Source organism: Ovis canadensis, chromosome 5, assembly GCF_042477335.2.
Source record: "Ovis canadensis isolate MfBH-ARS-UI-01 breed Bighorn chromosome 5, ARS-UI_OviCan_v2, whole genome shotgun sequence".
Lineage (NCBI taxonomy): Eukaryota > Metazoa > Chordata > Mammalia > Artiodactyla > Bovidae > Ovis > Ovis canadensis.
In genome coordinates this window covers 64,964,638-64,978,137 of record NC_091249.1, presented here as the reverse complement: position 1 = coordinate 64,978,137, position 13,500 = coordinate 64,964,638, and the positions used below count along the sequence as shown (strand labels likewise).

Genomic DNA, 13,500 nt, shown 5'->3' with positions numbered 1-13,500 from the left:
GTCATAACTTTCCTTCCAAGGAGTAAGCATCTTTTAATTTCATGGCTGCAGTCACCATCTGCAGTGATTTTGGAGCCCAACAAAATAAAGTCTGACACTGTTTTCACTGTTTCCCCATCTATTTCCCATGAAGTGATGGGACCAGATGCCATGATCTTTGTTTTCTGAATGTTGAGCATTGAGCCAACTTTTTCACTCTCCTTCTTTACTTTCATCAAGAGGCTCTTTAGTTCCTCTTCACTTTCTGCCATAAGGGTGGTGTCATCTGCATATCTGAGGTTATTGATTCTAGCTTGTGCTTCCTCCAGCCCAGCATTTCTCATGATGTACTGTGCATATAAGTTAAATAAGCAGGGTGACAATATACAGCCTTGACGTACTCCTTTTCCTATTTGGAACCAGTCTGTTGTTCCATGTCCAGTTCTAACTGTTGCTTCCTGACCTGCATACAGGTTTCTCAAGAGGCAGGTCAGATGTTCTGGTATTCCCATCTCTTCAAGAATTTTCCACAGTTTATTGTGATGGAGTACTTTCATGTAAGTCTTTGATTTTGCACAGCTCACTCCTTTTAAATACCCAATAAATGGCAGTTAATAAAAATTATATGAACTTACAGAAACCAAGAATGTATACACATAAATTTGATGACAGAAATCAGATCAAAGAGCAGTTATCAGTTCCAAGAAATGTCTAAAGAAAAGTTCCTGTTTGTCCAACATAATCCCATTTGGATACAAGATTTAGAGGAACCCATTGTATAAGACTGAAGTCCAAAAGAAAAAAGAGAAGTTCATTGAGGGCCGAAAAGGAAACGGCAGCCCACTCCAGAATTCTTGCCTGGGAAGTCCCAAGGACAGAGGATCCTGGTGGGCTACAGTCTATGGGGTTGGAAAGGAGTTGGACACAACTTAGCGACCAAACAACATCTCTAACTTTGGAGACCCTGGGCAGAGCTAAGAGTGCAAGTGTGAGGGGTGAAGCCCAAAATAGGGAAATCAAACAAAACTTTGCATCCTGAATGGTGAGATATTTAGTCCCTTTCCACGCAGTAGTCTCCAGTTGGAATATGCAAGGTGCGCATCTCTAACTCTCTCTTGCACAGAAAATATTGCAGAATCCTAACCTGGAGCATATGAAAGGCTCAAACAGAAACTTAAACATACTGGTATTTGAGGATCTCCTAAGCTAATAACTCTTATCTTACAATGATTACATTAGAGTGAGGTCCTGCCATCGATAACCTCATTATCACAGACACAAAGAGCTAACTGTCAGCACCTTGATCTCTCATCATTCTTAAATATGAGAAGATAGCCATGGACCACAAGACATGAAGTATTAATACCAACAAAGTATTAATGCCAAAACCACCACCACCACCATAAAAGGGGGTCACAGGACGAAATAGATACAGAAATAGAGAAAACGGAAGAAAGTGTTTTAAAATGTTTGATTAACTTGTTGGATAGCAGAAATTAACAGAGCAATGTAAATCAACTATATTTCAATATAAAAAATCTGATTCATATCCTCAGAGTAGTAAAATCTAATAAGAGCTAATATTTATTGAGTATTCTGTGCTGCCTATTATTCTAGTGCCACATATGTGTTTACACATTTAATCACAATAGTAATCATATGAAGTATGTATTCTTTTGTAAGATAAAGAATGGATTAAGGCTTAGTGCTACTTCCTAGCTATATAATCTTGGGCAAGTTCTTAATTTCTCTATGACTCACTCTCATTTTAAAAGTAGTTAAATGGTTTTTACTGCACAATGAATTTAGTAATTTAAAAAGATGAATTGTAGATGACAATAATTTTTTATTATAGTTGATTTACAGTGTTGTGCCAGTCTCTGGTGTACAGCAAAGTAATTCAGTTATACAGAGACACACACACACACTCATATATATATACATACTTTTAAAATGTTCTTTTCCATTTGGTCTATCACAGGATATTGAATGTAGTTCCCTCTGCTATACAGTAGGAGCTTGTTGTTTATTCGTTCTAAATGTAATACTTTGCATCTACCAACCCCAAATTCCCAGTCCATCCCTCTCCCTCTCCCCTTCTCCCTGTTCTCTATGTCATATGAGTCTGTTTCTGTTTTGTTGGTAGGTTCATTTGTGCCATATTTTAGATTCCACAATAAGAGATTTCATATGGTATTTGCACTTTCTCTTTCTGACTTACTTCACTTAGTATGATACTCAAGTTCCATCCATGTTGCTACAAATGGCATTATTTTGTTCATTTTTATGGCAGAGTGGTACTCCATTGTACATATGTACTAAGTTTGTATTTATTCATTCATATGTTGATGGACATTTAGGTTGCTTCCATGTTTTGGCTATTGTGCATAGTGCTGCTGTGTACATGGGGGTGCGTGTATCTTTCTGAATTTTAGTTTTTTCTGGGTATATTCCCAGGAGTGGGATTGCTGGATCAAGTGGTAATTCTAGTCTTAGTTTTCTGAGGAACTTCCATACTGTTTGTACCCACTTACCTTCCCACCAACAGTGTAGGAGAGTTCCCTTTTCTCCATACCTTCTCCAGCACTTGTTTTTTGTAGACTTTTTAATGATGGCCATTTTGACCATTGTTAGGTGGTACTTAAGTTTTGATTTGCAGTTCTCTAATAATTAGTGATGTTGAGCATCTTTTCATGTGCCTACTGGTCATCTAAATGACAAAAGATACTACAATAAATCTAAAACAGATGCTATGAAAAACATTCAAGAGAACTAAAAAGAGCTCTTAAAAATAAATATTTGTCAGCCAAAAATTAAAAGTATAAAGCTTGGATGATGAAATATTGTCCAAAAAGTAGAACAAGAGGTAAAAAAGAAAAGAAGTGGAAAAAAATTAGAGGGAGACAATCAATCAATTCAGGATATCTAGTATTTAACTAATGAGATTATGGTGAGAAGATACAAAATTCAAAGGAGAAATTATGATGAAAATAGAACAAGGAAATTTCTCAGAGCTAAAAGTGACAGTTTAAATGTTAACAGAGTACACACATGTGACTAGATAAATAGCTGACACTGATTTATCTTCAGAATAGGAGAAACAGTTTCCAATGTTTCCACCATGCAAAAATGTGGTGATGTTAAAAGAGATAGGAATTAGAATGGAAAGTCTTCTGAATAGCAACTCTATATGCAGTCACTAAAAGGAATCCTGTTTTCAAGATCTGAGGGAAAATTATTTTCAGCCTAGAATTTTATATCCAAACTATCAATCAAATGAAAACAAAACACCTCCACAAGGCAAGTTCTCAAAAATTTTAAGTCCTCTGTATCTATTTTTATGAAGATATTGAGAGATCTGTGTCAGCTAAGTAAGTCGCCTCTTAGAATTTGTGAGGGGTTGGTTCCAAGACCCACAGATATCAAATTCCCCAGATGCTCAAATCCCATAGTTGGCCCTCCCCATCCAAGGGTTGCACATCCGAGGATTCGGCCAAGCTAAGATTGTGTATTAAGTTTGCATTCTGCAGTGGGTTGACTCATCAGATGTGCAGTCAGTGCATACGGAGGCTCAACTGTATATGTATTAGAAAAATCCTCATATATGTGGACACAAAGTTCAAAACCCTGTTGCTCAAGGATCCACTATATACTGTTTCTTATCAAAGGGGACCAACATAGGAAAATATTAAAGTCCTAACTATAGAGCAAATAGTATAAATGAAGGCGAGAGATAGGAGGGAATTTGAGTGAAAGATCTCCAGAAAATAAGTTTAACTGATAGGCTTCTGAGATGTTTTTTAAATTTAAGGGGAAATAATGATATTCAGGGAGAAATAATGTGAAAAACAATGGAATTAAATAGAAAATTGTGCCAATAAAAATAATTATCAACTCTAGGAAAGATATTTTAAAGAAAGGGAATGTAATCATACTATGGTAATGTGTACTTTGAAGTAATCTTAGCAAATAAACCAAAACTATTAGTTTAACCAAAAGGAGGAGGAGGGGGAGAAGAGGAAGCAGAAGCAGGAGAAGAAGAAAACCAAAGACAGGGAGAATAGAAGAAAGGGAATGTGCAATGTTTGTGTGTTTGTTAATTGGAAGGCAAGGAGGGCACGAAATAGGTGATGGGGATTAAAAGGCACACAGCTACAATTATAAAATTTCAAAAAACATGGAAATGTAATATACAGCATAAGGAATATATTATAATAACTTGTATGGGTACAGCTGGTTACTAGACTTATGGTAATCATTTCATAATGTATGCAAATGTAAAATCACTACATGGTACACCTGAAACTAACATAATATTGCAATCAACTATGTTACAATGAGAAAAGAAAGAAAGGAGGAAGTCAAGTAGTTAAGAAATAAAAAGGTAAGAAAGTTAAGTCCTTTATTACAGGAAGAAGTTATTAAAGTACAAAACTGAACGTCAAAGCAGTATAAACACATAACAGAAAATGTAGATAAATGCTACAGAAAACAGAGAAGAGGGCTAGAGATGAATCTGTTGTCATTCCTTATGATTTTTAGTTCATCTTTATTTAAAAATTTGAGATAATTAAAATATATTTACAAAATAAAATGAAAAGTGAAAAGCTTTGCAACAGTCCACTAATAGCTTTATACAGATTCTCAAAATGTTTTTTATTTATATTAATTTTTATGCAGGTTATTATATTTTGTTTGAATTATAAGACATAGTCTGCTTTATATATCAGCAAAAGTGAACATTAGAAAATATTAACAAAGAGTAGCATATTTAAAGAAAATGAAATAATATGAACACAGTGAGTGAGTGAAGTTGCTTAGTCCTGTCCGACTCTTTGTGACCCCATGGACTGAAGCCTACTAGGCTCCTCTGTACATGGGATTTTCCAGGCAAGAATACTGGAGTGGGTTGCCATTTCCTTCTCCCGGAGATCCTCCCAACCCGGGGCTCCTGCATTGTAGGCAGACTCTTTACCATCTGAGCCACCAGGGAGTCCCTGGTCCCTAAGCTAAATCTTCTAATATGAACACAAGGATATTATAATGTTGCTCACAAAATGATGCTTCATGGTTTTGGTTTGTTTATTTAAGTTGTTTGGAATGTTTTTGGCTACACAGGCAACTTGCCAGATCTTAGTTCCCTGACCAGTGAAGAACCCAGGTGCAGACAGTGATAGCTCTAGGTCCTTACCACTGGACCACCAGGGAGTCCTACCAGTGATGCTTCATTTTATCATGAGCAGAATAATAGAGAAATATTTCTTTTAAAATATCCTTTAGAGCTAGATAATACAGTTTCTTATGATTAAATGTTTTAGTAAGGTCAAGACATGCAGGTACGTCTTCTTAGGTAAAGGAAGTAATGTAGGTGTATAAGATAATGAGATTCAGTCTATGAAATGTACTAGGAAAAAAAATCAACCTGTTTTCTAGAATGAAAATAGTACTAAACTCTTGTACATTTTGAAGGAACTAAACATACAAACTAATATTTACATGGGGTACTGATTACAACTAACCTGTTTAATGGGGAAAAAAGAATGAAATAATATTTTAAGATCATATAGTACTTTAAAATAAGGCTTTAAGTTGCAAAATAATTTAACTTGGAGTAATAAAACTAAACTAGTTTCATAACACTTCAAAAATACGTGAACACATAGAAAAAATTTTACTGAATATTAAATCCAACGCTATTGCGAAATGTGGGATTTTCGTCACTATTTCTCCCAGGATCTTGTGCCTGAACAGTGGGGAGAATCGGCTTCAAGAATTTGAACTCATTCGTCCCAGTCCCTCCCATCAGACACACCTCGTACTGGTAGCTCTGCGACAGGGTCCCCGTGCCGCTGACGTCCACCAGGTGGCCCGGGAAGTGGCCCTCGGGCACCGGGCAGCGACCCGCCGAGCCCGCCCCGCCCCTCCTGCACAGCCGCACCGCCACGAACACCAGCACCGAGAAGAGGAAGAGCGACGACACCGACGCCAAGGCCACCACCAGGTAGACGGTGAGCGGGTCGGCCGGCGCCGCGGCCGCCGCTTCCGCTTCCGGCGGCGGCAGGTAGGGCTGCGAGAAGCCGTCCACCAGCAGCACGTGCAGCGTGACGCTGGCCGACAGCGGCGGCTCGCCGTTGTCCTTGACCAGCACCACCAGCCGCTGCTTGGGCGCGTCGCGCTCGCTCAGCAGCCGCGCCGTGCGCACCTCGCCGTTGTGCGCCCACACGCCGAACAGCCCGGGCTCCGTGGCCTTGAGCAGCTGGTACGACAGCCAGGCGTTCTGGCCCGCGTCGCCGTCCACCGCCACCACCTTGGTCACCAGGTAGCCCGGCTCGGCCGCCCTGGGCACCAGCTCGGTGCAGGGCGCCGAGGCGTTCTGCAGCGGGTAGAGCACGAAGGGCGCGTTGTCGTTGGCGTCCGCCACGAGCACGCGCACCAGCGCCTGGCTGCTGAGCGCGGGCGAGCCGCGGTCGGTGGCGCCCACGCGGAACTCGAAGGCCCGCAGGGCCTCGTGGTCCAGGGACGTGAGGGCGAAGAGGTGGCCGTTGTCGGGGTTGATGGACACGAGGGAGGCGAGGGGCAGGAGCGGGTCGGGGGGCGGCAGCAGCGAGTAGGTGACCTGGGCGTTGGCGCCGGCGTCTGTGTCTGTGGCGCTGACGCTGCCGATGTGCAGGGCGGGGCTGTTGTTCTCGCGGACCCACAGGGTGTAGGAGGTCTGGGTGAAGGCGGGGGCGTTGTCGTTGACGTCGGACACCAGCACGGTTATGTTGTGCTCGGTTTTCAGTCTGGGGGTTCCCATGTCAGTGACCGTGATGGTGATGTTGTACTCCGCTTGGCTTTCTCTGTCCAGTGCCCCTTCTGTCATTAGGATGTAAAAATTCTCCACAGAGGGTTTCAGAAGAAACGGCAGATGGTCTGGAATGAAGCAAACTGTCTTTCCATTTTCTCCCGAATCTCTGTCTTTAATCCTAAAAACAGCCAATGCTGTCTCAGGAGAGTTCTCTACCACATGGTTGGAAAGTGATGATATGATCAGTTCAGGGGCATTGTCGTTGGTGTCTAATACCTCGACCCAAACTGAGCATTTTGAAGAAAGGCCCCCACCGTCGATTGCCTGTATATTTATTTTGTAAGACTTTACTAGTTCATAATCAAGCAACAGTCTGAGTATGATTTCTCCAGAAAAAGGATTGATATGAAAGGTTGTTAGAATATCTTCAGAAGCATCAAAAAATGAATAGGATATGTCTGCATTGATTCCAGAGTCTGCATCTCCTGCAGAGACTTGAGCAATAAAAGACCCTACTGGGCTGTTCTCCGGAGCCTGGGTCTCATAGATTGCCTGCGAAAACTGAGGGGCATTGTCGTTGACATCCAGGATCACAATGTGTATATTAGTGGCTCCAGACCTGGGTGGCAACCCACCGTCCAGCGCTGTGAGTGTTAAGCTGAACTCTTGCTGTTTCTCCCGATCCAGCGCCCTGTCCAGTACTAGCTCTGGATATATTATGCCTTCATCACTGCCACTAATTTTAATATGGAAAAAAGAGTTGAGGTTGATAGTATAGTTCTGGATACCATTAAGTCCGCCATCTGAATCTTGTGCTCTTTCTAGTTGAAATGAGGTCCCTTCAGCTGTATTTTCTAATATTTTTAAGACTGTCTCTTTGTCTCGAAAAACTGGTGAATGATCATTTATGTCCCTCACCCTCAGCTCAATCCGGTAAATCTGAAAGGGATTATCCATTAAAATTTGAAAATACAGCATACAGGGTTCTCTGGAGCCACACAGCTTCTCCCGGTCCAGTTTTTCATTTGTAAGCAAATCCCCAGTTTGAGAGTCCAGGAGCAAGTGTTGTTTGTTATCATCAGAGACCACCCGCGCTCCCCTTGCAAGCAACTCCTTGTCCCCCAGCTCCAGATCCTTAGCTATATTGACTACAAAGGATCCTCTCTCTGTTTCCTCTGTCACCGAGTAACGTCCAAACCCAGAGCCTGCCAAGGATACTCCCCCAAACAGAAAAAGAAACAGGACTTGCCTTTGTCTTGAGCAGGGAAATCGTCTAGCCTCCATAGCTGCTTCTGAACACGTCTTTCATTAATATTGGTAACAATCACCGATTCCACTGTAAATAAACAGCAGTCGCAAACCGCAGATCTACACCGTGTAGTAGCAAAGGTCTGGGTATGTTTTATAACCCCCTTTTCTAATCTTGGGTTGCTACATAGCTTTTCTCCCTGGTCTACCTGCCGCTATCTTCCTTTTTATGTCAGTGAGTCACCGCAGCACTCTCAGTTCGTTCAGGTTTTTACCCCCGTCTCTTTAGCCTGCAGCGCCACCGCGTGGCCTCCAACAGACTCAAATCGTTGTACCCAATTTGTGCGCTTGTATCTTTGTTATTTAAATGTTTCATTTTTCTTTTGTATCATTAAAAATAATGTTAAGATAGGGAACTGTTCACTTTGTTGAAATTTTTCACTGCTTATGGGAAAAGTTAAAAATTCATCAGTTGATGGCAATGATAACCCTGTATGCGAGACCGCAAAAGAGACACAGATGTATATAGAACAGTCTTTTGGACTCTGTGGGAGAGGGAGAGGGTGGGATGATTTGGGAGAATGGCATTGAAACATGTATAATATCATATAAGAAACGAATCGCCAGTCTAGGTTCGATGCAGGATACAGGATGCTTGGGGTTGGTGCACTGGGATGACCCAGAGGGATGGTATGGGGAGGGAGGTGGGAGGGGGGTTCAGGATTGGGAACACGTGTACACCCGTGGCAGATTCATCTTGATGTATGGCAAAACCAATACAATATTGTAAAGTAAAATAATAATAATAAAATTTTAAAAAAGAGCCTCCTTTTCAGGTGAAAAAAAATCATCAGTTGAAAAAATAATGTGTCTAGCAGTTAAATCTGTCCATTGTGCTATATTTTAGTTCTAAGCCTTTCACTGCTGACACTTCTCCCAAGTAATACAAGGAATCCAAAGGAAAACTAGTGACCTCCAAGATCACCAAAGGAACAGATTCTACATTTCCAAAACTTGAGCATTAGAAACACCAAAAACTGAGAAAAGAAAATTTTCACACCTTCTTTAACAAATTTCTTCCAAATTTAATTACATTGCCCAAATAGAATCATTATTGTATAATCTAGAAAGAAGTATTTAAGGCTATATCTTCTCTGTGCTCCCCTAAAAACCTGTTTAATTGCCTTGTAAATATTGTTTCCAATAATCTGTCCCTTCTTCAATATGTGACCTGGTTAAGGAATGGAACTTCAATATGGAAACTATGTCTTGATCATCATTGAGGCATGCATAAATAAACTCTAGTGAGTAGGACATGAAATATTTCAGTACCTTACCATTTGAAAAATTGTATTCTTTCACTCATTCTTTGCAATTTGTTCCCTTTCTTTCACATGTCTTTGTTTTTCTTACATCAGTTTTAAAATATATGCAGAATTAAAGCAGGGACTGACCTCTTTCTTAAGGTCCTTCTTAATTCAAGTGGGATCTAATTTCATGCACAAAATAAAAAGTAGACCACACTAATGCCTGTCCTAACTACTGAAAATAAGAACAGCATTATAAACTGCCTCACAGAGAATTTTGTCCAAGGCCCTAATATCTAGGGGGAAATCTCTGTTTTCCTCAATAGTAAGCAAGATATACAGATTAAACTGAGAAATATTGTACAGGGAAAGGGATAGATACTGTCCGAAACACTCAAATTGTTCAATATAAAAGCCATAGAGTATAAACCGATGCTTGATGACTTCTGTTTTTCAACTGAATGGGACTGCATTGTTAGCCCCCCAAAATTTAACAGGAATATCTGATTTTTTTCATACAAAATTAAAACCAACAAACTATTAAACATTTCTATGTGATACTATAGAATAATATTTTTGCTTTTTTGTTTGCAAACATACATATATATGCACACTCGATATCCTAAAATCATGGTTCTTATTTTCAGATAAGAGACATCACACAATGGAAATACTATATTTTAAATAAGTAAATGTCAATACAGAGAGAATGTTTTAAAAATTAACAGTTTAAGAAAATTGCTATAATGAAAATAAATATAGATTGACAAGTCACCCAAAATACCAGTTTTGAAAAAAAAGAATATCAAATAGTAAACATACAGATCCCATGCAGCAGATTATCTTAGTAACTGAAAAAGTATTAAGAACTGACATTTAAAATGTAAACACAAAGTCAATAAAGATACATAAGTGGAGAAAATGTGGTAATACCGACTTTGACGATAAAGCCTATTTCACTCGTTGGGATTCTGGTGAGAAATGCTTCACTGAACTGAACTATGAATCAAAGGAAACTTGTGAAGTAAACAAAGTTGGAAATTGAGGATAAACACAACAGAGAAAATTAAATACTACCTTATTGGTGGTGGCAATATTTTAAACAAAAAATAGAGGTAGAAAATGTCTTTATTAAATAAGTTCCTATTAGGGGACTTCCCTGGTGCCTCAGACGGTAAAGCGTCTGTGTACAATGCAGGAGACCCAGGTTCGATCCCTGGGTCGGGAAGATCCCCTGGAGAAGGAAATGGCAATCCACTGCAGTACTATTGCCTTGAAAATCCTGTGAACAGAGCAGCCTGGTAAGCTACAGTCCATGGGGTCACAAAGAGTCGGACACGACTGAGCGACTTCACTTTCACTTATCAATTATTAAATTCCAACGCTACCCTGAAAGGAGGGATTTTCTTCGACTTCCCTGACTATGCCCTTGGATGAGAAATTGGGGAGAATCGGCTTCAAGAATTTGAACTCATTCGTCCCAGTCCCTCCCATCAGACACACCTCGTACTGGTAGCTCTGCGACAGGGTCCCCGTGCCGCTGACGTCCACCAGGTGGCCCGGGAAGTGGCCCTCGGGCACCGGGCAGCGACCCGCCGAGCCCGCCCCGCCCCTCCTGCACAGCCGCACCGCCACGAACACCAGCACCGAGAAGAGGAAGAGCGACGACACCGACGCCAAGGCCACCACCAGGTAGACGGTGAGCGGGTCGGCCGGCGCCGCGGCCGCCGCTTCCGCTTCCGGCGGCGGCAGGTAGGGCTGCGAGAAGCCGTCCACCAGCAGCACGTGCAGCGTGACGCTGGCCGACAGCGGCGGCTCGCCGTTGTCCTTGACCAGCACCACCAGCCGCTGCTTGGGCGCGTCGCGCTCGCTCAGCAGCCGCGCCGTGCGCACCTCGCCGTTGTGCGCCCACACGCCGAACAGCCCGGGCTCCGTGGCCTTGAGCAGCTGGTACGACAGCCAGGCGTTCTGGCCCGCGTCGCCGTCCACCGCCACCACCTTGGTCACCAGGTAGCCCGGCTCGGCCGCCCTGGGCACCAGCTCGGTGCAGGGCGCCGAGGCGTTCTGCAGCGGGTAGAGCACGAAGGGCGCGTTGTCGTTGGCGTCCGCCACGAGCACGCGCACCAGCGCCTGGCTGCTGAGCGCGGGCGAGCCGCGGTCGGTGGCGCCCACGCGGAACTCGAAGGCCCGCAGGGCCTCGTGGTCCAGGGACGTGAGGGCGAAGAGGTGGCCGTTGTCGGGGTTGATGGACACGAGGGAGGCGAGGGGCAGGAGCGGGTCGGGGGGCGGCAGCAGCGAGTAGGTGACCTGGGCGTTGGCGCCGGCGTCTGTGTCTGTGGCGCTGACGCTGCCGATGTGCAGGGCGGGGCTGTTGTTCTCGCGGACCCACAGGGTGTAGGAGGTCTGGGTGAAGGCGGGGGCGTTGTCGTTGACGTCGGACACCAGCACGGTTATGTTGTGCTCGGTTTTCAGTCTGGGGGTTCCCATGTCAGTGACCGTGATGGTGATGTTGTACTCGGCTCTTTCCTCTCTGTCCAGTGTTCTCTCCGTTACTAAGGTGTAGAAGTTCTTTACTGAAGGTTTTAGAAGAAAAGGAAGGTCATCTTGGATGGAGGAAGTTGTTTTCCCATTGTCCCCAGAGTCAGGATCTGAAACACTGAAAACAGCAACTGCAATTTCAGGGGAGTTCTCTGGGATGGGGCTGGTAAGTGCAGATACTGTCACTTCCGGAGGATTGTCATTCACATCCACTACTTGCAGGAGAAGAGTGCATTTTCCTGAGAGGCCGCCCCCATCAGTGGCCTTGACGTCCACTTCATAAGAGAGAACTGTTTCAAAATCTATTTGTTTTCTCAGTCGAATTTCGCCTGTCTCTGGATTTACCTCCAAAGTTTTACTAATATCTTCAGAAGGCTGAAAGAATGTGTATGATATTTTCCCATAGAGTCCACTGTCTACATCGCTGGCAGAAACAGTGACAACCAGGGAGCCTACGGGGCTGTTTTCAGGAATATGCACCTTGTAGAGCAACTGCTGAAACTGAGGGGCGTTATCGTTGATGTCCACCACTTCAATGCGAACCTGGGCTGTCCCATACCTTGGTGGAGAGCCGCCATCCAGGGCTGTCAGCGTTAATGAGATTTCGGGCTCCTCCTCCCGATCCAGCTCTTTGTCCAACACCAGCTCAGGGTATTTTCTGCCATCGCTGCGATTGTGGGTTATAACCCGTAAATGGAAGTTGGGGCTGATTGTATAGTTCTGAATATTGTTGCTGCCTACATCCAAGTCCAGAGCATTACTCAGAGGGAATGCAGTTCCTGTAGGACTGTTTTCCGGTATTTTTAGAATAATTTCTCTTTCATTGAACACAGGGGAATGGTCATTGATGTCCTTCACCCTCAGTTCTGCCTGGAATATCTCTAAAGGGTTTTCCATTAATACTTGGAAATGTAGTATGCAAGGCTCAGTTGGACCGCATAGCTCCTCTCGATCTAGCTTCTCATTTAGGAGCAAATCCCCCGTCTGAACCTTGAGCTGCAAATGCTCTTTGTTCCCCTGGTAAATGATCCGGACCGCTCGAGTAGCCATCTCTGCCAACCCCAACTCCAGGTCTTTTGCTAAATTTGCCACAAAGGAGCCTTTCTCTGTTTCTTCTACTACTGAATAGGGCCCCAAATCAGCACTCCCCCAAGACATGCTCAGGCAAACAAAGAAAACTAGGACTTGCCTTTGTCTGCGATTGTGCATCGGTCCAGTCTCCATTGCTGTTTCCTGACAACTGGGTTCACAGGAGCTTCATATATGCCCAAGATCCTGGTAGCCCTAGCAGGTCAGAGCTTTGTCACGAAATATAGTTTTAGGTTTCACACTCACTTTCGCTCTGGCTGAGAAAGCTATTCTTCAGGCAGTTTCCAGGCAGTGTGAAACTAGCTGGATACTGGAGCTAGTGTTTTTAAGGCAAGTCTCTTTTTTAATCACCTTAACCTGCAGCGCCACCATGCGTTCTGTCTCATCTTTACTCGTTTAACACTGAATGCACAGTTCTCCTAAATGTACCAAATAGGTTGTCAACTGTGTTCTTTAGTTTAAAACACTAAGTTCTATTTCCATATGGCTTTTATGAGTTCAGGAAGAGCTGTGTTGTTGCACAGAAGTACAAAGAGCAAACCTTCATTTATG

General features: G+C 43.2%; 2 protein-coding genes across 2 annotated transcripts; both read right to left on the bottom strand.

The window, feature by feature from the left end:
• Window positions 1-4,511: 4,511 nt before the first annotated feature.
• On the bottom strand, window positions 4,512-8,302 carry LOC138440406 (protocadherin beta-10-like). Its single transcript, XM_069589867.1, has one exon. The coding sequence runs from the start codon at window positions 8,048-8,050 to the stop codon at window positions 5,651-5,653; it is 2,400 nt and encodes a 799-aa protein (XP_069445968.1). The 5' UTR covers window positions 8,051-8,302; the 3' UTR covers window positions 4,512-5,650.
• An 87-nt stretch (window positions 8,303-8,389) lies between these two features.
• Window positions 8,390-13,420, bottom strand: LOC138440407 (protocadherin beta-16-like). Its single transcript, XM_069589868.1, has one exon. The coding sequence runs from the start codon at window positions 13,081-13,083 to the stop codon at window positions 10,693-10,695; it is 2,391 nt and encodes a 796-aa protein (XP_069445969.1). The 5' UTR covers window positions 13,084-13,420; the 3' UTR covers window positions 8,390-10,692.
• Between the last annotated feature and the right edge of the window lie 80 nt (window positions 13,421-13,500).

Bases quoted from the DNA above. Each gene is read 5' to 3' on its own strand.
- LOC138440406 (XM_069589867.1), bottom strand. From the start codon at position 8,050: ATGGAGGCTAGACGATTTCCCTGCTCAAGACAAAGGCAAGTCCTGTTT.
- LOC138440407 (XM_069589868.1), bottom strand. From the start codon at position 13,083: ATGGAGACTGGACCGATGCACAATCGCAGACAAAGGCAAGTCCTAGTT.